The sequence below is a fragment of the Planococcus citri genome, chromosome 5 (genome assembly GCF_950023065.1).
Source record: "Planococcus citri chromosome 5, ihPlaCitr1.1, whole genome shotgun sequence".
NCBI classification, from domain to species: Eukaryota; Metazoa; Arthropoda; class Insecta; order Hemiptera; family Pseudococcidae; genus Planococcus; species Planococcus citri.
The window spans coordinates 43,481,126-43,505,173 of NC_088681.1; the positions used below are offsets into that span (position 1 = coordinate 43,481,126).

General features: G+C 33.6%; 4 protein-coding genes across 5 annotated transcripts; 3 read left to right on the forward strand and 1 right to left on the reverse strand.

Moving 5' to 3' along the window:
* The first annotated feature begins 9 nt into the window (after positions 1 to 9).
* Positions 10 to 12,508, forward strand: LOC135847328 (procathepsin L-like). 2 transcript variants are annotated; one of them, XM_065366797.1, is made up of 7 exons: positions 10 to 71; positions 8,358 to 8,482; positions 8,577 to 8,932; positions 9,011 to 9,205; positions 11,512 to 11,700; positions 11,768 to 11,939; positions 12,049 to 12,508. In XM_065366797.1, exons 3-7 carry the CDS (start codon positions 8,849 to 8,851, stop codon positions 12,261 to 12,263), a joined length of 855 nt encoding a protein of 284 aa, XP_065222869.1. In that variant the 5' UTR covers positions 10 to 71; positions 8,358 to 8,482; positions 8,577 to 8,848; the 3' UTR covers positions 12,264 to 12,508. The 2 variants fall into 2 exon arrangements, with proteins under 2 accessions (XP_065222869.1, XP_065222868.1); XM_065366796.1 differs by having other exon boundaries at positions 8,358 to 8,932.
* Positions 12,509 to 13,602: 1,094 nt separating this feature from the next.
* On the forward strand, positions 13,603 to 20,520 carry LOC135848688 (pyridine nucleotide-disulfide oxidoreductase domain-containing protein 2-like). The gene is made up of 11 exons (XM_065368650.1): positions 13,603 to 13,786; positions 17,859 to 18,046; positions 18,325 to 18,477; positions 18,550 to 18,706; positions 18,779 to 18,947; positions 19,055 to 19,196; positions 19,284 to 19,491; positions 19,574 to 19,730; positions 19,906 to 20,059; positions 20,126 to 20,233; positions 20,314 to 20,520. The coding sequence occupies exons 1-11, from the start codon at positions 13,690 to 13,692 to the stop codon at positions 20,506 to 20,508; spliced, it is 1,728 nt and encodes a 575-aa protein (XP_065224722.1). The 5' UTR covers positions 13,603 to 13,689; the 3' UTR covers positions 20,509 to 20,520.
* A 202-nt stretch (positions 20,521 to 20,722) lies between these two features.
* Positions 20,723 to 23,391, forward strand: LOC135848687 (uncharacterized). The gene has a single exon (XM_065368649.1). It carries the CDS (start codon positions 21,138 to 21,140, stop codon positions 23,253 to 23,255), a length of 2,118 nt encoding a protein of 705 aa, XP_065224721.1. The 5' UTR covers positions 20,723 to 21,137; the 3' UTR covers positions 23,256 to 23,391.
* Positions 23,384 to 24,046, reverse strand: osi (orsai). The gene is made up of 2 exons (XM_065368651.1): positions 23,887 to 24,046; positions 23,384 to 23,786 (listed from the first exon to the last, which is right to left on the reverse strand). Exons 1-2 carry the CDS (start codon positions 23,923 to 23,925, stop codon positions 23,583 to 23,585), a joined length of 243 nt encoding a protein of 80 aa, XP_065224723.1. The 5' UTR covers positions 23,926 to 24,046; the 3' UTR covers positions 23,384 to 23,582.
* Positions 24,047 to 24,048: the final 2 nt, after the last annotated feature.

Sequence of the window (24,048 nt, forward strand, 5' to 3'; positions counted from 1 at the left end):
GTATACCCGTGTTGTCTACTACCTTTGCCTCTCGCTGGCGTACCAATCGTATTCGCATTTTACTATACATAGTAAGTATATAGTATATATAGTCTATAGAATACACTATACCATAGTAGTATATCGTTTAAAAGTTACCCGAAAATGCGGCGTTCGCTTCGCAGGGATTTCCAAATTACACGCAGATTTTCTACGAGTATTGGTACGCGCAGCATACGGTGCAATTTTCCATTTCCACATCCCTTATCCTTCGTCGTCGTCGTAAGGGTTACTCAAAAAAGGCTACCCATATCGTAGCCGAGTAACCTTGAAAGCTCGGCCTGTCGTCGACTCCGGCTCGAGGGAATTAAATGAAACGTAAACGACGTATAAGTGATTGGAATTCATCGCTGGAGCGTAAATGATTCTAGATGCTTTGAATATTCCATTTATCTACCTCGTGTCTCGTGCCGATACACCGGTGCTCCTGCTCTTCACACAAGCTCGTCCTCAAGTCCACGTGCAGGTCGAAATGAGGCAGGTGCGTGAAATAAACACCCCCATTATATGCTGCATCATGGCCATCAGGGGGGGGGTAGGTATCTGCGACAAATAAGATAGTACATAAAAATTTAATATACATGTTAATCATTAACTATGTATAGTGTGGACCTGTTGATGGGTGATAATAAAGCCCAAGTCGTAGTTGATTTTTCAACCCTCTTTCGGTAGCAGGTTACCGAGATTCATATACTACTAAACTACTCCGCTTGGGGGTTAGAAAACATCACCGAGCGTACAGATGAAACAAGGGGATGAATTCCGCAAAAACACCCTCACTCGGCGTTCTTGTCGTTACGTAATAATCGAAACAGTTGGTTGATTTTAATGGTGGTTTACGATTTACGACAGACCGTGTTAGGCGCGCATAAACGAAATCGTACACCGTCGTCTCTCAACGCTCGCGTACTCCCTTAAAAAGCTATAAACGCCTTTAATGTAATAATACAGCTACCACGTTATAATTTAATAAGTAATTTTAACGCCTTTATTCGACCAGATTCTATTTATTTTACTCTTCGCCACGTTGTATTACGTTTAGTTTTTATTTTGTATTGTAACCGACGACGACGACGACGACGGTTTGTTTTTTCCTTTTTCCTTTTTCCTTTTTTTTTTGTCCAGAAACTAATGCCTGCAGAATGTCGGGTATGTGATTCAATTAACGCTGTTTTTCAGCTAGGGTGGTTCGAGGTGAAGGGAAAATGGAACTAGGTTTCGGTTTAATTGGGTAAATTACGTTAATTGTTTCTTTGTTGTAGCCGTTGTTGTTGTTGTTGTTATTCTGGTTGTTGAATGTGATTGTGGGGGGTAGAGTGTTCGGTGGATACAAGTTACCAGAGGGTTATTCCACGTCAATTGGACCAAGAAGTGGTAGGGGGGTTTGGCGATTTTTTTGAAATTTTTCCTGTGGAAAGACCTTCCGAAGGGATGACCAATGGCGCAAATCGCAGCCCTCTAGCGCATTTTTAACGGCAGCCAGGGGGTGTCAAAGTTTTCAGTGAACCTAAAATATCATTCATTTCAGCAGTGGATTACTCGATAACCGCGATACCTATCAAAATGGAACTTTTTCTCGTAGTTAGGGGTTTCGAAAGGCTTTTTGGTGATATCCTAAAAATCAGCGTTGCCACTTTTTTCGTACAAAAAATTAGCTCAAAAAGCTTTAAAACGTAGTTTTCATATCGTTCCGGCCCCCAAAAATTCTGAAAAAAATATATTATGGACAACTGTTCATGCTGAACAACATATTGAAAAATTGTGATGGTAACTTGTCGCAAAGTCGATTTAAAAAAATTTTAAGTTTGCGAAAAAACGCGATTTTTTTATTTAAAACATGAAAAAAAGTTTTGTTAGGTGAAGTTGACCCATTTGACTCCTATTTTTACGTATCTGTTGAAAAAGCTGAAAAAACCCCTTTACTCGATGAAATGAACTCCTCACAAAAAATCAAAATTCAAAAAAATTCAATTTTCAATTTCAAACATCAAAAAAAGTTTAAATTTTTTCAGTTGTCTTATTTTAACCTCTTTCTGACGTATTTCATGAAAAAGTTTATAAAAATTACACTCGCAACAAAAAAATAAAAATTCGTTCATTTTTTGAATTTTTTCGAATTTTGATTTTTTTGTGAGGAGTTCATTTCATCGCGTGAAAGGGTTTTTTCAACTTTTACAACAGATACGTAAAAATAGGGGTCAAATGGGTCAACTTCACCTATCAAAACTTTTTTTCATGTTTTAAATCAAAAAATCACATTTTTTCACAAACTTTAAATTTTTTAAATCAACTTTGTAACATGTTACCATTCCAATTTTTTAATATGTTGTTCAGCATGAAAAGATGTCCGTAATATATTTTTTTCAGCATTTTTGAGCGTCGGAACGATATGAAAACTAAGTTTTGAAACTTTTTGAGCTAATTTTCTGTACGAAAAAAGTGGCAACACTGATTTTTACGATATCACCAAAAAGCCTTTCAAAGCCTCTAACTATGGGGAAATGTTCCATTTCGGTAGGTATCGCGGTTATCGAGTAATTCACTGCTGAAATGGATGATATATTTTCAAGTTCACTGAAAACTTTGACACCCCCTGGCTGCCGTTAAAAATGCGCTAGAGGGCTGCGATTTGCGCCATTGGTCATCCCTTCAAAAGGTCTTTCCACAGGAAAAATTTCAAAAAAATCGCCAAACCCCCCTACCACTTCTTGGTCCAATTGACGAGGAATGACCCCAGATGAATTCGAGTTCTAATTTTTGAAAATTCAAATTTTATTACTCCTAATGAAAAAAAAATCAGTTTATTTTAGTTAAATGAGGTTTAGAAAATGTCATCTTACTGTATGAATGTTGAAACAAATACATGCTCCAAAATCTCAAAATCTCGATGCATTTTAGACCTGAAGGGACTTCAAAATTGGCTCCAAGATGGAAAATATGTAATATCATGCAAGCATCAATTCTGTTCTCGTTGACTTCTTTTTTGACGCTATCAAAATTTTAGATCCTTAAAGTTCGTTTTTGAATTTTTTGAAATTTTAAAAATTCAAAAATAGCTGTTTTTCAAGGACAATTTTTAAACTTCTTCATGAAACATCTACAAAAAATTTTTGAGCAAAGTGAACTATAATGTGAATTCATAATTTCTTCAATTCTACTCCCACGCATCAACAATTACAAATATTGAAAGTACATATATTGAAAGTGGTCGAAAGGAATGCCCAACACATTGGTTCACTTGACTCAAAATAAAATTCATAATTCAAAAAAAGAAAATTAAAAATCGTGTTTAGAACAGCTTTTTTGAGTTTTTAAAAATTCGTGAAAAAACCAAAAATGAACTTTTCTGACCCAAAATTTTGGTAACGGGGGTTTTAAGACATGCTCATTTGATCTAGCATAGTTTCGTTCAAATTCTAGAGTGCAAGTTCAAAAGGTTTTCTTGTAAGATGAATGCAAAAATGGGTTATAAGTCTGAAACGAACGTAATTCAGATTTTGATATCCGTCCGAAGAAGTTCCACATTTCTCACAAATAATTTATCAGTACATATTTTGAACAAGACATCCTATTTAAAAAGTAGTAGATACGAGAGTTCATGACAGAAAGAAAATTTTATGCTTCACAATTTTGATGTTGGTCATTTTTTTCATAAAATGCTTGCTGTTTTCATAAAATTAATATTGATGCTCAAAACACAAAAAAGAGTAACAAATGAGTATAATGGATTTTTTCAAAGTTGAAATAATTTTTGAAATAAAAATTCAACAAAAATTTACCGGTTACCTCCAAAAGGAACATTTAAAGCTCTACCTACATTTGGGTACGTACATAATACATACGTTCAATTCCAGTTTTATGCATTATTTTTTTGTGAAATGCTTGTAGTCGGGGAGCCTGCTCAAGAATCTATTGCACCCCCCCTCCCCCCGGTCGATCCTCCGGAACAACTTTTTTCTTGACGCGGGGGAGTCCTAAGGAACATTTCTAGCTCTTTCCTCCAAAAAAAAGTGGCCCTACTAACAAAATGGCAGCCATTTTGATTGACAAATCAGCCGAAATCGCAGATTTTGCGTTCCAACATAGGACTGGAACGAAATTTCTTAAACAGTACAAAGGTAGATCGAAAGATCAGGCAGAACTTTATCACCTGTCAAAATTTCAAATGCTAACGTGCCTTTTTCGATTTTTGGTAAATTTTTGAACATCAAATAATTTAGACCAAAAATGAGGGAAGAATCAAAATTTTACCAAATTGACGAAGAAAACTGAAATTTGGTATATACCCTATTTTCGACATGCCAAATTGATTTGAAACTGTTTCAAACCGTTTTGAGCAGTTCATGGAGCTTCCAGCAAATTTTTGAAACTCAAAATTCTCACAAAATTTCATTAAATGGAGTTGAAAAGTCGAAATTCATTCTGCAAACTAATTTCAATACGCTACGAAGTCAATTGCAGGTGGATTTTAAGTCGTTTTGGAGCATCCAACGGCTTTTTGAAAATTACTGGAGCCTCCAGTAGATTTTTGAAACATGAAATTTTCCAAAATTCCATCAAACGAAGATGAAAAGCCGAAATTTACGCTGCACTCCAATTTTTACACTCTCTGAAGACGACTTCAGTGGGTTATTTAAAGTAATTTTGAGGCTTCCAGCAACTTTTTGAAAATTACTGGAGTCTCCACCAGATTTTTGAAACTTGAAATTCCCACAACATTTTATGAAATGGAGTTAGCAAGCTGAAATTTCTTCGCAAACTAATTTCAATACGATAACAAGAAAATCTGCTGGAAGCTCCATGAACTGCGCAAAACGGATTGAAACAGACTTGACGTCGAAAATAGGATATATTCCAAATTTCAGCTTTTCTTGGTATCCCTTCATTTTTGGCCTAAATTTGACTTTCAAAAATTCACCAAAAATCGAAAAAGGCACTTTGGCACTTGAAATTGTGACAGGTGATGAATTTCTGCCTGATCTTTCGACCTAATTTTGTACGGTTCAAAAAATTTCGTGCAAGCCCTATGTTGGAATGCAAAATTTGCGATTTCGGCTGACCTGCCAATCAAGATGGCCGCCATTTTGTAAGTAGAGCCACTTTTTTTTGAGGGCAAGGGCTAGAAACGTTCCTTAGGACTCCCCCTTTGAGAAAAAAGTTGTCCCAGCGGTTATATTGACGGCTAGTTCACCGAAATCGATATTTTCAGCTGTACAGATTCTTATTATGTGTATAAAAGAGAAACAAAAATATAGGATAAAATACCTACGCTCGTTTTGGTCTCAATTTCTGCAGAATTTTATCAGGGAGTACCACTCAATATGTTTATCTCAAATCGCTTATTTTTGAAAATTTTTTCTGCGGAAATATTTTACAATAATTACTTATGCCGAAATATTGACAGATATGATTCATGAAACTGAAAAAAAAATTTCGAACACAGTTTTGCCATTTTTTTGATCGTTATTGACAACTTCAAAAAATTGAAAAAAATTCGTAAGTTTTTGGCTATTTTTCTCGAATTTTTGAAATTGCTAATAAGGGGCAAAAAATGGCACCACTGCGTTCTAAAATATTTCCCCAGTTTCAGGAATGATATCTTCTAACATTTTAGCGTAATTAATGCGAAATATCTGCGAAGAAAAAATTTTAAAAATACGAATTTACCTATTCAAAAATTAGCAATTTGCAAAATTTTCAACCTCTCAGTAGAACCATAAAAGTGGTCTCGGAGTTTTATGTCAATGGCCTAGGTCGACGCAGAATCTCAAGCACCATCTTTTGGAATTGGACTAATAGGTCGTGCAGGGAATTAGCCTTTTCCTCCTCTCCCCCTCTCCCTCCCTTGATAAAAAATAAGATTAAAAAAAATTTTTTACATTCGAATTCTTTGATTTGGCTTATACTAAATTCATCAGAAAAGCACTATTCAATAGTTTCGACTTCCTCTCCTCCTTTTATGTTGAAAAAGTAGGTAAAACTTGTCCCCCCTCCAATTTCTGAAAATAATTAAAAATTATCTAAGTTATTTTATTGTTTTTTTTTCATTTTTGTACAATAAGAAAAACAGACACTTTTTTGTTTGTGGTATTTTTTTTTTTTTAATTTCAACTTATTGCATTTTTACTCTAGAAGTTGTAAGTATATTTACGAGATGGAAAGCCTTACACACTGAAATCACCCTACATACGCATCGTAAAATTTATCATCTCATTTTCCACTCACAAGAAATGTTTTTATTCACTCTTTAGTCAAAGAAGATCTAAACCTTCCGTCCTCTCTTCCCCTTGATTGTTTTGGTAAAGTGATTTCTTCATTAGATGATACCCTTAGGTATGCGATACTTTATGTTTGCTAGAGTTTCAAAAAGACCCCAAAACGTTTCACTATGATCACTCTGGTAATCCTTTGACCTGGCTTTATCGGGCCGAAAAACGAAAGCGTTAATTTTAAATACGAAACTCGTCGTCGTTCGCGTTCCTCCGCCTTAGTACGAGATATGCGAAAACACTGTAGAGAGGCTGCGGATTGAAGCGTTCACACTGCTGAAAGTCTACGTGACACTATATTATAGCGTAGTTGCTTACGCGCTAGACAGAAAAAACGCATCGCTTAGCACAATCGCTACGAAACACGATAAGAGGGTGAAAATTCCGAAAAGTGGGTTCCACCCTCGGACAAATCCCCCTTTCATATTCCGCGTCTAATACCCTTTAAATTGTAACATCATCCCGCTGCTGCGAGAGCATAACGTATAGAATAGGCGAGCGAAGAAAAAGAACACGTAGAAAGGGAAAGGGAAAAAAAGGAAAACGAGTTCGTTGGCGTTTTTGAAAAACTACCGTAATAGTATATTATGCAACTAGGGAGCTAATGTGATCTTCAACGAATTTTGAGGTTTATTTCCCGAGCGAAGCGAGGGAAGTAACTCAAAATGGTTGAAGATCACATTATCTCCCTTGTTCCATAAAATATTTTACGTTTTTAAGGGAGAGAATCGCTAATTTGTCCGCCGAGCGATTAGCGAGCGGGAGGTAATGTAGCAGATTATCTCCCTAGAAACGTAAACGAGGTTTTCATTTATAACTTTCTGGCTTTCTAGTTAGCTTATTCGTCGTAACTTTGATACGAAATTAAAGTCACCGTGCGAAAGTTCCCGTCAAAGGATTTTTTTTTTCAATACGGATGCGATTTTTTACTTCTCATTTTTTTTTTACATGCAGTTTTATTTTTAGCTTTACGTTAGCTCGTGTGCGATCGAGAGTTAATTATGTTGGAATTTTGACGTTTTCAGAAGTATATTTAAAGTTCGAAATTAGGTATGGGCCATTTTTTCGACGAAAAACGACGTAATTTTCTTCTCGATCCCACGCTTTGCTGTATTATAGACTTCGTAATTTCATTTCGAAATCAATTTCTTCGACTGTTTACCGTCAACAGTGTTCCCATTCTACTGTTCACAGTCGCGAACTGAAATAACCTAATTGTGGGCGTTTCTTATGTAAAGTTTGATTATCGTTTATCCTTTGAATCAAATTCGACTTTGATACGAACGAATTGAGATCAAAGTTGTAGGCATAAAATTATATACGACTAGATTAAACCCACGTTTTATCCAATATTAGATATTAAAATTTATATTTCAAAGATTTTAATCATTTATTGAGAATTTTAGAAATTTTCCATTACATTTCTCCATTTTCTTGATTAAATTATTTTTTCGTTAAACCTACATTTTATTTGATTTTGACAAATTTTTTATTAAAAATTAATGTTGACGAAATTTTTGGAGGATTAAATTTTTATTATACCTACTCATTCTTTTTAAAAATGTTAATGTACATATTAATTTAGTGAAAAAATCTCCTCAATTTTCACTCTTTTCGCTTCGCCAAAGCTTGACCGAATTTTTCATGTTTTATTCACCCTAAAATCAGAAATTTTTCGTATCATAAAACTTAATTACGAAAAATTGGGCAAAATAATTGCAAAAGACTACAATTTTGAGCAGTCGAGTCCCAATTTTGAACAACTGAAGTGAATTTCTCGAATTTTTTAGGCAATTTTTGAAGTTTTTATTTCGCATTCCATCTCAAATTTGCGATAAAAATTTTCAATTCTGGATTTCTCATAAATTGGAAAGTTTTCATGACCCATCGTTCACTGTAAAAAATAATTCTCGTATTTTAACTTTCACTAATTTGTTCTACTGCCTCTTCCAAACTGTTGGATTCGTTTTTGAGAACTTGGAATTTATAAAAATATGATTCATACTTTTTGCTCATTATCAAGTAATTTTCATCATTCATAATTTTCAGGAATACTTACGAGTATATCTCATTTCTCGTTTCTTCAATGGAACAGTAATTTATGGACTGACTCAAAAGGAACAATTAACCTAAAACGACACGGATCTACATCAAAGCATTCCCTCCCTTTGAAAGTATAGTTTGCATCTTACAATTAGTTAAAATTGACCATCAGGAAATCACCAATAATGCATTGTGAATCACGTTCACTCTGTCATATTGTTTAAGTGTATCATCACTCGACCCGCCAACTAACGGAAAATACACGTAAGACTTTTCCAGGAATAATGTCTTCGGGGTTTCACTAATTCAATGAAACGTAGGTACGGGTATAAAAAGTAAGTACCCAGTTAATCAGTAGTCAGTAGTGTAATGTGAACTCATAAAGTTCATTAATTTTCCGTTCAGATGTACATGTAGTAGGTATACGTGTTTTTGTCCGCTATAAAAGTCGATCACTTTGTGTAGAAGTGTAGATAGATCTGCAGTGTTTTGAAAAAATGTCCAATTCAACGTTTAAATCAGTTTTACTTTTCTGTCTAGTTTATTTTTTAATCTCAGTGAATGCAAGACCAAAAAATCTGGTAAAAATTCTCTTTTTTTTTCATAAATCAACTAATTTGCTTTTTGAAAAATTTTCACTTTTAAATTGTACTTTTCAGACCGACGATGCTGAAATTTTGTCAGAAAAGAAACGTTTGTTTCGTTCTGGTCACGAAAGTGAAAATGACACACTGAAAAATAAGAACTCCAACAAGACCGAAATTCCAACCAATTTCGACTGGAGAGACAAGAAAGCGGTGACTAGTGTAAAGAATCAAGGTGAATGCGACAATTCAGATTGGGCTTTTGCTGCTGTAAGTAACAATCGAAATTAGATACTTATTTGCTTAAATGGATAAGTTAACAGGATAAAAGTTTGATTTGAGATTTATGCTGTAATTGTTTTCAATTTAAAAATAAATTGTTTATTTTTTGCTAAAAATCTCAATTTTCTCAAAAAATTGGGTATTACCTACTATTTGCTAAAAAGTTTTTTTTTGGTCAAAAACACCTCTTTATACCCACGAGATCCTTTTCTGCAAAAATGATCAGTTTGTAAAAATAACCACAGACTTTTGTATGTTTACATTTTTATCTAAAACAATCAACAATTTACATTTTTTGACAAAATATCCATTTTATTGTAAAAAAAAATTATCATTACCTATAGCCCAAACATGAAAAAAAAACTTTTTAGATTTTGTCAATAGTTTACTTTTTTGTAAACCAAAAAGAATTATTTTCTGTTAAATAGTTTAGTACTGAATTTTTAGTAGAAATGGCAATTTTTTGGCAAAAATGTCACTACGATGCCAAAATTAACATTTTGAAAATAGGTAGGACTAATAACAAAATAATCACTTTCCGCCAAATACTAATTTTTACCAAAAATTTAAAATTTTTAGAAAATTAAATTTTTGGAAAAAAAAATACTCTAATGATACAAATGATCATTCGTCGCCAAAATAATTTTTCAGCTAAAAAAATCATTTTTAGCTCGAAAAATCTTTTTTTTTACCAAAACAATTTCTATGTTAGATTTAATTACATATTTCTGCCAAGCATGATAGGTACATTTTTTCCAAAAAAAAGTTCACATTTCTAACCAAAATAGTCATTTTTTACGAAAATACGAATTTTTTTGACTAAAACTCGGGTACCTATACATCTTTTATGCAAGCCAAAAAAAATCACTGTAATGTCAAAAATTTACATTTTTCTTCAAAATGACCATTTTTTTGACAAGACAAAAAGCAAAAGTGGTGATTTTTTTGCTAAAATCGAGTAAGTATTAAACTTCTTGCCCCTACCCACAATAGCTCCTCTCTGACTGATAAAATTAATAATTTTTTTTGACTAAGTAAATATTAATTTTTTTTCAAAAATGAACATTTTTTAATCAAAATTACAGTTTTTGTCAAAAATAATAATTATTTTTTACTAAAAAAAAAACAAACATTTTAATCTATACCTATGTCCTATACCCACCAAAAATAATCAAGTTTTGGCAAAAAAAAATGCAAAAACCCATTATTCTACCTCAAAATCATATCTCTTTTTTTAGAAGGGATTGTTTGTTGATCTCTCAAAAGTTGCATATTTAAAAACTATACATATTAACATTTGTGACCTGTTCTGACAAAAGGGACCACAAGTCGGAAAACGTTTTTTTACAGTAGAGGCAAAAATGTAAAAATAAGTCAAAATTTTGATAATTTGTTTTTTCGCGGATTTTGGTTGTTTGACATGTGAACTGTCATGTGACACGGCCACAACACGTAATTTGGCCGAAAAATGTGTAGAAAGCGCATTTTAAAGTTATTGTCAGTCGAAAATTTGAGCGCTCAAAACTTTCAAAGCTCTCTGAAGGCGGAACAAAGCATTCTACGGAAAAATGATGAAAAGAAAATTGTAGATAATTAAATTTCCAATCGACAAAATGTCATTAGTTTTTTTCTAAGAGGCTTAGTTTTCGATATATTTGCAAAAGAAAGTAAAAATCGAAAAAAAATTCAATTTTTAAAAAAAAATTTTCTTATTTTATCTTATTTTTTTACGTTTTTGTAATGCAAACGTGTTCTTATCGTAAAAACTTATTCCATGTTATTCTACGCACTTTCAAGTACCAGAATCCATTTTTTGAAATATTATGTACCTTTTCTCGGAAAACATCACATTATCAGTTTTCATAAATTTTTTTCTTTAAATGCGTTTTTCTCAAAATTTTGTTTTTTAATCCTTCAACTTCAAGAAATGAAAAAAGGTGGGAAAAAATGAGCTAGGAGGCTGGGATTGGTCTCATTCGACTCGGTATGATGTCTAGTTTTCAAAATGGCCAAAAAATTGAAAATGAAAAATCCGACTTGTGGTCCCTTTTGTCAGAACAGGTCACATTTGGTTCAAGTTTCAAGTTTTCAAAATATGTACAAGTGAAAGTTCATAATTATCTATTTATGATTTACATATTATACTTTCAATTCAGTGAAAATTTAATCGGCGTCAGTTCTCGATTTTTGGTTCTCACTTTTCCACATTTTCCAGCCTCGTGTCATAACAATAATACGTACCTACATATAATCCTAATTATGCGCCTCGATTTATTTTTTTTTTTTTGCTTCAGCTAGGAGCTTTGGAAACACATTTATTCTTGAAAAATAAAACTCTCGTAGACCTCAGCCCACAAGAACTCATAGATTGTTCTAATCAAAACGGAAATTACGGTTGCGAAGGAGGAGATCCTAGAAAGGCGTTCCATTACATCGAAGATAACGGGATTCAAACCGAAGAATCATATCCATTCCAAGGAAAAGTGAGTCATTCGTCTCATCGTTTGATTAAAATTTCAACGAAAATTTCATCGCGGATTTTTTTTATAGAACCTGAAAAGCTGTAGAAAGGATCTAAAGGGTCAGAAAATTGCAAAAAATTCAACTATAATATTAACAAAAATTACTGAAAAGAATGAAACAGAAATGAAAAGAATTCTTGTAAACGGTCCCATATTAGCAGTGATAGATGCTTATGCAAATTCATTTATAAATTATCAAGGTATGTTTCACATCTTGTTTTCGATATTATTATGAGAAAATATCAGTAAAATAGTTATACATACTAGTACTTGATAATATGTTTGATCATTTTTTGATGATTTCAACAGGAGGAATTTATTATGGAAAGGATTGCGATAAAATTGGAAAGCATAATGTTCTGATAGTTGGTTATGGCGTGACGAATACGAGTAGAAAGGAAGAATTTTGGATAGTGAAAAATTCGTGGGGCACGGATTGGGGTGAAGAGGGTTACATCAGAATGGCACGTAATAGAAATACATGTGGAATTGCCTCCAATGCAACTTACATCGAAATAGTTTAATTTTTGTTTTTATAGAAATACCTGCAGTGATTTTTTACAGTATTGTTTTTTTGTCTACGTAGGTATTCTTATCTAGAAATCTGATATTGGTATCTTTTTGCGTTTACATTTTGTTTACAGTATTTTTTCGTCACATGAATTTGTTTATATACCTACTTAGAAACCTGATAATGGTATTTTTTTTGTATTTTTCTTAAACATTTTTATCGTTGTATTTCAAAAATACACTCTACTCGTACATACAACTTTATTTCATACACGAGCTCATTAGAAGTTGCATAATTGCAGAGCAGAAGGCTCACATCATCTCAGGTACATTTCCATCATTCAAATTACCCGTAAAATAAACTCTCAGTTACTCTTTTTCAAAAAAAAAAAAATCATTTCTCAAGTTTCACCAAATTATGCTCCATGGGTATACCCACAAAGAACGAAATTTATCGTTGAAAAAAAATCCTTCGATAAAAACAGCATTTTGAAGCCACGTTTCATCTACATCCACCACCAGCAAGTAGATAGGTATGTATTCTGATTTCACAGAGTAAAAATATCCAAAACCTTATGGTATGGTGTAAAAGAAACATCGGTATTGTGATTAAATTCCAGCGATAAATCACATCCTCGGTCAAATTCCGGTTATAAGGGTTTTCTCGTTGGTATATTTGTAAAAGACTTCAATACATAAATAAAATTGTCAAAGCGGCCATAATTTATAGGCATTTGGAGTACTTGGAAGTTCGCGCTGTTTCTCTATTTTAGCTTTATACCTACTTACTAAACCGATGAAAAAGTACTCGATGCGGCTTTATGCCTGTCTCGTGGAGTTTATTCGTATAGTAACGAAATATTATTTCGAAGTCGTTTTGAAACCAAAAACGAGGGAATATTTTCGAGCTGCCGAAAAACATTGGAATTAGGTTTTGGAAAATTTGAAGACGAATTCATGGGAGAATTTTCCGCGTAGAAGATGAAGGAGTAGATAGGTTTGTAGTATAAAGGCACACTATTAAACATGTATACATTTTTATCCAAAACACATCGATAAGTAGGTAAGCTTTTCTTGGAACTGAGAAATAGGTGAGAAAATACTTCGCTGATGACAATAAAATGCTCCGTTATTAGGTAGGTAGGTAGGTAGGTAGGTATCGTGATTTTCTTTTGAATGATTTTTAATTTTTTTTCCTGTTTGCAAGTAGTGGAAAATAAAATTGAGCATGGTTGTGTTTAAAAGATAATGTGCGAGTGCACTTACCTATCAAATAATGTTTATCGATAAACAAATTACGCGTAATGATAATGGCTATACAATAATGTGAAATAAAGTTCGGTAGAAAATTATCATCTACTTACAGTATACCTATAACCAGAGTCTCTACATAATACGTATTTTTCGCGTTAAAACCCAATTTTCTTCTTAATCATAACTATGTTGAAAAATATTAGAACGTCTCGAGTATCCAGCATACGGCGATGTTATGGCCAAAAACCAGACACTCAATATGATGCCATCATAGTTGGAGGAGGTAGGTAAATAAATGAATTTTTTTATCAATCGTGTAATACTTGCTTGTTTAACCTAATTATTTCTTCATTAAATTCTACGATGAGTAATACGAGTGAAAAATTGATCAATTCTTCTGGAAATTTTAACTGCTCACTTTTTTTTTTTTTTAGAAAATCCAACGTCAGTGTTTCTTGCGAATTTGAAATCTTAAAAATGGGAAGTGGGGGATAGTTACCAGAATCCGGAGAATTTTTGGATTAGACCTGATTAACCTGGCCTCATCAGCTTTGAATAAATCGAATTTGATCAGATCTGATCAGATCAAATTGAACACAGAAAATGTTCGTATCTGGTCTAATCGGATCCAATCATTTTCAGTAAGGTCGAGAATCTGATTTTTTTAAATTGTAAATCTTGAATGAATTGATCCGATCTTTGTTAAGTCTACTTGAAATTAGAAAATCATGTTCCATTTGTCAGGAATTCGATTCCAAATCATCACAAAATTGGTCAGAAACCACGTACCTATTCTAAATTGTACAGCAACTGCTTAAAATTGTATGCCAAAATCGAATGTTGATTCAAGACTGACTATAAAATAGATCCTCTGCAAAAATTTCTCGAGTTACCTCAAAGATTTTTAAAAAATTAGAAAATTATTGGTAATTTTTGATCAATTTACTGGTAATTTCTGGTATAGTTACTAAAGGGTCATTCCATGTCAATTCGACCAACGTTTTTGAGTCATGTCTTTCGATTTCACTCAATTTTTTTTACAATATCTACCCACCCAGTGAGTAAGAAACCCGCAATCAGTTTGGTCCCAGCCCCTCAGGGGGCGGGTGGTGGGGGGGCTTCCATTATTTTTACATTGTCTCGACTGTCTCGAGGTACTCAACTTCAGCAGCGCATTCCTCCAAAACTATGATACTTTGATCAAAACTGATTTCACAGTTCAAAAGGGTAAGTATTGAATTTTGAACTTTTTAAACATTTTGAAATTATCAAAAGTTGAAACAAATTTCAAAATGGCGCTGTAAGTGGGCGCTACCACTTAAAATTCTGAAAAAATTTCAATAGATGTACTTTTTGATGCTTTTTCGAAATATTCAAGTTTCGAGATGGGATCTCCCAATGGAGGGGAAGCACCCCCACCGACGATTTTGGGCAAAACTTTCAAAACATTTTTGGGGCATGTGATATATCGAATTGCATGCTTTTGGTAACGCTGAACAGGAATATGACGTTAGATTTTTGATTGGGCCCCATCCACACCCCCCCCCCCCCAGCACCTCCACAAATGGGGTAAACGTTCAAAATAGGGTTTTTTCGTGCGACACATCAAATAGTATGTTTTTGGTGACGCTGAAGACGAATATGACGTCAGATTTTTGGTTGGACCCCATCTACGGCCTCTAACAAATTTATTGGACTTTAACCAATTGGAGGAGGTTCTGGGAGCCATGGGTGAGATCAATTTGAAAAACTTAGAAAACATACTATTTCATGTGTCACACGATTGAAATCTTTTTTTCAGACCCCCCTTGGGGAGGTGCTGGGGACCGTGGATGAGTCCAATTAAAAATCTGACGTCATATTCGTGTTCAGCATCCCCAAAAACGTACTATTTGATGTGTCCCACAAAAAAAGCCTATTTTGAACTTTTACCCCATTTGGTGAGATGCTGGGGGGGGGCGTGTATGGGGCCCAATCAAAAATCTAACGTCATATTCCTGTTCAGCGTTACCAAAAACATGCAATTCGATATATCACATGGCCCAGATTTTTTTTTCGAAAGTTTTCCCCCAAAATCGGGGGTGGGGGTGCTCCTTCACCATTAGGAGATCCCATCTCGAAACTTGAATATTTCGAAAAAATATCAAACCGTACACCTATTGAATTTTTTCAGAATTTTAAGTGGTAGCTCCCACTTACAGCGCCATTTTGAAATTTGAGCTTTCAATGTGAAAGTTCAACTTTCAACTTTTGATAATTTCAAAATGCTTAAGACTGTGAAATCAGTTTTGATCAAAGTACAGTCGGCCCCGCTTATTGTGGTCGCATTTGTCCGAGGCCAAATGATTCTATTAAGCGGGTGATTCTGTAAAGGGAACTTTTGAAAAAACACAGTTTTCACATAAAAAATTGACTACAACTGTATACCTACCTATGCAATACGCATACTAAAAGAACGCATTAAAATTACAATACTCGCGAATTCGTAATTTAGGTACATAACATATCTATTTTTAAAATTTTCGAATGTTTAGATCTTTTCCCCCAAATTTATCATCACTTGATAGAAAGTTTCTGGAAATTAAAATTTAAAAATAAGAGAAAAATTCAAACATTTTTGATGTAAAGTAAGTATGAAAAAACACGCCATTTTTGGGAGAGTCACAACATTTTTGTTCCGTGATTAAAAAATAGAAAAAAAAAGGACAAAAGTAGGACAATTTCCCAAGTTTTATTAGAATGGAGAATGGAAGGAGGAGGGGTTCAATGTTACTTTTTCACTACTTCAGAAAGCAATTCAATTTTTTTTTATTATTCAATTTCCCTCTCCCCAATTTTATCATCACTTGAAAGAACATTTTTAGAAATTCATATTTTCAAAAAAATAGAGGACAAATAATAAGTAAGAAACTCAAAAATTTTTGATTTAAAATATAAAAAAAAAAACAAGTCATTTTCCCGAAAATACCCCATAATGTCTCACAAAATGATTCTACTAAGCGGGGAGCTTGATCACATTAAACGAGTGATTTTCTGTGTAATTAGGTACAAAAAATCGGGACCGATCATTTTGAGCATATTAAACGGACGATTCTATTAAGCGGATCCACAATAAGCGGGGCCGACTGTATCATAGTTTTGGAGGAATGCGCTGCTGAAGTTGAGTACCTCGAGACAATGTGAAAATAATGAAGGCCCCCCCCACCACCACCTGCCCTCTTAGGGGACTGGGACCAAACTGATGGTGGATTTCTTACTCACTGGGTGGGTAGATATTGTAAAAAAAATTTGAGCGAAATCGAATGACATGACTTTCAAAATCGCATTTTTTTGGTCGAATTGACATGGAATGACCCGACAATTAAAAATAAGGGTAATTTCTGGTAAAATTACGGGTAATTTCTGACAAAATAACGAGTAATGCCTGGTAAAATAATTACAGTGTATTTTCAGGTAATTTTTGGTAAAATTAGGGGTAATTTTTGGTAAAATTAGGGGTAATTTTTGGTAAAATTAGGGGTAATTTTTGGTAAAATTAGGGGTAATTTTTGGTAAAATTAGGGGTAATTTTTGGTAAAATTAGGGGTAATTTTTGGTAAAATTAGGGGTAATTTTTGGTTAAATTACGGGTAATTTCTGGTAAAATTACAGGTAATTTATGACAAAATAACGAGTAATGCCTGGTAAAACTACCGTGTATTTTCAGTTAATTTTGGGTCAATTCGGCCATTAGGGTTAATTTTTGGTAAAATTACGTGTAACTTTTGGCAATATCACCGGTAATTTCTGATCAAATTACTATTGTTTTCTCATAAATTTCTGGTACTTTTTAGTGAATTCCTTCGTGGAAATTTGAGGTGATGTATGTACTTGTAATTTTTGGTAACATTGGCATTTTTGAAAACTTGGAAGATATCTTGCAGAAAACATTACTAACTGACTTGGAACTTTACTTGGAAAAGGAGACTTTTACCTTCATTTTTCTCTAAAAGCAATAATGAATACCCATCTTAAAAATCGCGTTGTAAAATGGATTAAAAATCGAAAAATCATTCCAAAATCGTTGGTGGGAAAATTCATTTAAAATTTCCTGAAGGAAGCAAGTAGGTGGACATTTTACTTTTCAATTTTAAAATCTTTTCGTATCAATTTTCAATATTTTGTTCAACCTAATAACATTTTTGGGTAGGTACTTTTAAACAATAATTTTCATTTTATTTGATCAATTTTTGACTCGCTTTTGAAATTTTCTTCCCCGATAGGTAATTTATAAACGATGTTTTCTAAGAAAAAAATTGAAAAAAACTAAAACCTACGAAACTTAATAAAACCTATTCTCCCATTAAATTTTTCAGGTCATAATGGTCTAGTAGCCGCTGCATATTTATCCAAAGCAGGCAAAAAAGTATGCGTTTTGGAAAGAAGACCCATTATTGGAGGCGCTGCTGTAACCGAAGAGATCGTTAAAGGTTTCAAATTTTCAAGGGCATCCTATTTGCTAAGTTTAATGCGACCTCAAATATACAAAGATCTCAATTTAAAGGTAGGTACGGTACCTACCTCACGTAAACACGATGAAAACTCACACACGGTTACAATATTATTAAGTTTCTCGTATAAACTTAAACATTGTTGAAGTACTTAAAACAATGTTATCGCAATAAGTACTGCTTTGTGTGTTTTTGATAAGGTATTATACTTAGGTACAGTTGGGTACATGCGAATCTAATGATGCTTTTCAGTTTTCTCTCTTATTCCTAGCATCTTGTAACCAACTTTGGTAAAAATAGTCAACTACTCGCTTGTTTTTAATTTTTGTAGAAATTTGGTTTGAAATATTATCTTCGTAATCCTAGTTCGTACACACCTTTGAGAAAACCATATTGGACTTCTAAAGCTAAATCACTGACTTTATCGCAAGATGCTGCTTTTAATTATGCTGAAATATCGAAATTTTCTCAACATGATGCCGAGGTATGAGGGATCTACCTACTTAACTTTGAAAAAGTCTGATTCATACACCTTATACCTATCTTTTATTCCTAGAAATATTTGCAATATGAGAAAAAAATGGAGAACTTCGTGGATTGCATTCAACCTTTGATGGACATATCGCCTTCATCTTTGGCTAGGTTATTTTCAAAAGAAGTTCCTTTGATGACGAAATTGAATCTGATTAAATCTAAAGATATGAGAGACGCAAGTGAGCAGATGGCGGTATTCAATGCAAGTTTCACTGACAATTATTTATTTTTTGATTTTTATAACTTCGCAGTTTCCGGATTATTGAAATTATCAACATGTTTACCTTTCGCATACGAGATTATGTTTACTTCTGCAGTCGACATAATGAACAAATGGTTCGATTCTGAACCTCTGAAAGCCACCATAATGACTGATGCCTGCGTTGGGAGTACATTGAGTCCAGAGACGATTGGTTCAAGGTATCTTTACCTACCTATTGAATGCTTCTTTTTCATTTTTTCATAAATTATTAGCCTACCAAGGTGTTTGTTTGAATATTCAATTAATTTTTTTTTTTTTTTTGAAGCTATGTTTTGATCCATCACGTAATGGGAGGTATTGATGATCACAAAGGAGCTTGGGTTTACCCAGAAGGAGGTATGGGATCAGTCTCCAAAGCCATAGCGAATTGCGCTCTACATCATGGAGCTCATATATTTACAAATCAAGTAGGTATAAACCAAATTAATCGAAATCCTTTTATCTGAAACGTATTAGTATCTTTGGATCGTTTTTACTTTTGTGATCATTTTCAGAACGTTGTTCAAATTCATTTAAATGATCGTAATGAAGTCGAAGGAGTTTCAACTGAAGATGGCACATTTTTAAAAAGCTCGAAAATATTGTCGAATGCGACGCCTCAAGTGACCTTTCTTAATTTACTCCCTTCTGGGTCTTTAGATCCAAAATATGCTAACAGTATTGCAAAAATTAAATATCAATCACCGGTCACCAAATTCAATGGTAAATGTAAATTTATGGTTGGAATTTAAAAAAAAAGAATTAGGTACCTATCAACATTTAAGTTCAACTTTTTTTTTTTTAGTGGCATTAAATAAAATACCCAACTTTCTTTGTGATCCAAATACCAGCGAAAATGCAATCATGCCTCATCATCGTTGCACAATTCACTTGAATTGCGAATCAATGGATGTAATTTTGAAAGCTCACGAAGAAGGGACTAACGGCATTTTGCCAAACAAGTAATCAGATCACTTTTTTCACGAATCAATTACGAATCTATTTTAATACCTATGTGTTTTTTCAATGGACCACTTTCATCGGCCAAAGATTAGTCTAGAAGGAAGAACATTTTTTGTTTAAATTCATTTTCATTCATCTTAATAATAATAACAATTTTTTTCCTCCATAAAATAGACCTTTGATTGAAATGACCCTGCCGTCAAGTTTAGACCCAACTCTATGTCCTGAAGGTAATCACGTGTGTTTAATTTTCTCTCAATACACAATGTACAATTTGAAAAATGGCCAATCATGGGATCGACAAACAAAAGATGAATATGCCAAATTGGTTTGTATGGTTTTCATGTCCATAAAAAATATTTAGAAAAGAAAAATCACTGAAATTCACCCTCAGGTATTCGATTCGATCGAAGAATACGCTCCAGGATTCAAAGAGAGCATCGTGGGATATGAAATCCTCACTCCTCCGGATTTAGAAAAAATATTTGGCCTGACTGGTGGCGTAAGTTTATTTTTCAAAATAATTTTCATACCAAAAAATATAATCGTGATGAATTTTACTTTCAATTTATTCCATTCCAGCACATATTCCACGGAGAATTGAGTTTGGATCAATTATTTTTCAACAGACCGGCCAATTGGAGCACGTTATCACCTTACACGGCTATTAAAGGCTTGTATTTGTGCGGCTCAGGGGCCCATCCAGGAGGAGGAGTAACAGGATCCCCAGGAAGATTGGCTGCTCTGTCTGCTATTGATGATTTCAAAAATAAATAATTGAAAAACCGAGTTCCCTTTTTTTGAAAAAAAAAAAAATGAAATAAAATATGTTTGGACACATTGATAAATTATACAAGAGAAAAACTAGTATCGAATATGATAATTATTTCATTCTCTAATCACATGTAACCTTTGAGGTTATCAATATTTGATATAAACGCAACAAAAATTTTAATTCGAAAGTTATCTTATACTTAGGTACTTAGTTTAAGCGCAATAAAACAAGGTTTGGGTACCCAGCTGACCACATATGACTTGAACCTTTTTTTCTAATTTCGAAAATTTGAATTCAATTTATTATATTGCTCCGACAATGAAACGTTATTATTTCGCGCGTCTTGAAATGAATTTGTCAAAGTAAGTAGGTGCCTACTTGACCATCAATCATTGAGTTATTGGCATAAAAAAAGTCCGAAAAACGCTATCACTTTTTCCAAAATATTCGAATAAATCATTCACAAAGCAACATTTCCATGCTCCATGCTTCGGTAAAAAGCTAATAATTTTTTTTCTTCAAATACTAACTCAAATCCAATGAAACAAAATGAAACCAGATTCAAATTTTAATCCCTCGTTTTACCACACACGTCTCCCTCATCTTCGACAACTTCGCTGAAATACTCACGATGAATTTGTATTTAATTCTTCTCTTCCTGTTCTTACACTTCTCCCCTATTACTTCAAATTTGAAGGATCGATACGACTTCGACGCTTCCATCTTGGACGACGATCAAGACGTCCTCATCTCGAAAGAGGATCTCTCCGAAGACGTAGACCCTGAAGAAGACATAAATAAGGAAGTACTCATAATCCCAAGATCGGAAAAAATCCCGGTGACAAATTCTCTAACAAAAATCTCCAGAAGATGCATCGAATTAATAAACAGTCAGACATTTGTAGACAAAACGCAATTCCTGGAGGCTTTATTGGAAAGTCGAAGACAAACCCAAATGAATGTAATAACAAGTCCGCATGGATTTGGAAAAACAACGCTGTTGGATCTGATCAAGTTCTTCGTCCAAACCGAAGTCGATCCTAAGACAGGTACTCCTCTAAAAATCGAAAAAATGATGAGCTTCTCGGTATTCGCCAATAAATCTTCAAACTTACACGTATCTCGAACACTTTCGTTCATTTACGGTCATCTTGGTCATCGCCCAGTGATTTATTTAAATTTGAAGAAAATCATCGGTAAAACTATCAAATCGACTTGGAAAAACTTGCAATCCAGGATAAAAAAATTATTCAACGAATACGCATGGATGGTGAACAAAATCAAACATAAATACCAAACAAAACGATACGATTGCACGGTCAATGAGAAATTGCAGTACGCCGTGATGGATAAAATAATGACTAATCAGAAAGTAAACGCTGCAACTTTCGAGATGTGTTTATTTATATTTTCCGAAGCGCTTTATATGCATTTTAAAAGACGAGTCGTCGTTTTAATCGACGATTTCGATGATCCTTTGATCGAGATGGCGACTCATCCGCAAGATGATTTCCCACGTGAGAAGGTTGCTCTAGTATTAGGCAACATGCTCGACAGATTATTAGTAGGAATAGACAAGTTGAAATACGTAGATGTAGCTCTTTTGACAGGAACTACTCATGTTAGATTATCAATAACTTTCCAATCGTACGCCAAGTTATTTAAATTCAATCGATTTCTAGATGGTCATCCATTCGCGAGTTATTTCGGGTTTACGGAAACCGAGGTTAAAGATTTATTCAAGAAACATAATTTAGATGAGAAAGATCTCGACGAAGTGAGAGAATTACACAATGGGTACGTCACAGTAAACGAACGTAATCCAACGATTTTGTACTGTCCTCAATCTGTAATATCATTCCTGAATCAAAAACTAGATTCAGATAATCAACCTTTTTTACCTTTGGTTAATAATCCATCGCTAACCAAATTCGTTCGTGTTTTAAGACACGATCAAATTCGCTCAATGATTTCGCAACTTCTCGTTTCCCAACCGGTTGTTTTTGCTTTGGCGAGAAGAATGGAATACGAAGATTTGGAACATTTGGGTAAATTTCTAAATGATGAAGTACCTGATCGAGATGGAAACGTTGTCCAAACATTTTTCACCTTCTTGCTTGACCAAGGTTACCTCACCAATGCTCAATACCCTAAAGCAAAAACGACTGTGTTTCAAGTCACTAATAAGGAAAGTTTGCAAGGATTAGCTGGATTTTTCTACGAATACTTCGTGAATTATGAAAACCTCGATTTAAACTCGATTGCAGTTTTATTCAATAATATTTATACTAGTGACGAAGTCTCAGAGCAGATGTTAATCGAGTTGAAGAAAACATTAAGAAATCTTTATCCCGATGAGGAGAATCCTGACATTAATGAATATCGAATGCATACTTTGATTTATTGCACATTGCTGAAGAATTACCTGAACGATACGATAGAGGTGAAAATTAATTCCGATCCTGATATGGAAACCGATACAGAAATTCGAGCTGATATTTTCTTCTCGAACAGGGATCGTTCAAGAGCGATGATTATTGAAATTCGACAAGATATAACAGCAAAACAAGCTCTGCAACTGGCTGTAAAAAGTTTAAACAAATGGAAAACCGAGAGAAAATTAAAAATTATCAAGTATATAGGAATAAGTTTCAACGACGGAGAAAAAGTTAGAGTAGGTTATAAAGATAACGTCCACGATACTCCCATCATCGCCAAGAAATCACCTCGCCGAAGCAGAGAAAAATAGTCGATTTAGATGGGTATCCAAGACTTGAAAAATAATGATTAAATTACTGCTTACCTAATAGTGATATCAAAAAACACGAAATAAAACAAATAAACTTGCTTGAGAATCGATAATCAAAATGTACCAAATGCTCGTATGATACTACTTTATTCGATTATTAGGGCAAGATCAACACATAATATCACAAATTGCAAGAAATATAAATAATTAAAAATGTACTAAAATACTGAATACAAATGTACAGACTTTACTATGGTAACTTGACAACGATGAGATTACTTACTATACAGAGGGGTATGAGAAAAAAGGGTCATTGGTAAGGTGTATTCAATCATAATATCTTCTTTTCAGAGTTCGATATTTTTTCAACATGTACAAAGCTTCCAGTTCTTTGACGATATAATCTCCTTTTTTAATGAGCTCATCGAGTTGTTTGGGATCTTGAACATCTTTATTCTTTAAGAATGCGTTCTTCAAACGGGAGCGAAAGAAATCATACCCTTGAGGATAATCTTTACCCAAATGAAGGAGCTGAAAATCATTCGAAAAATAATTATTTTGATTACACTGATAAGAATATTGCAGATCGGATTCTGGTATTACAGAAAATAAGGAATGTAATTCAACTTACCGTTTTGTATAACTTGACCACAGTACTTCTCTGAGACATATTTGCGAATAACCTTTTTGCAAATTGAATTAATTAATGAACTTGATTATGTTAAAACTTTGGCAAAGGATAGAACTTTTTAAAGTTTAGAAATTCGTTTACGAAATAATTGATAACAAAGCA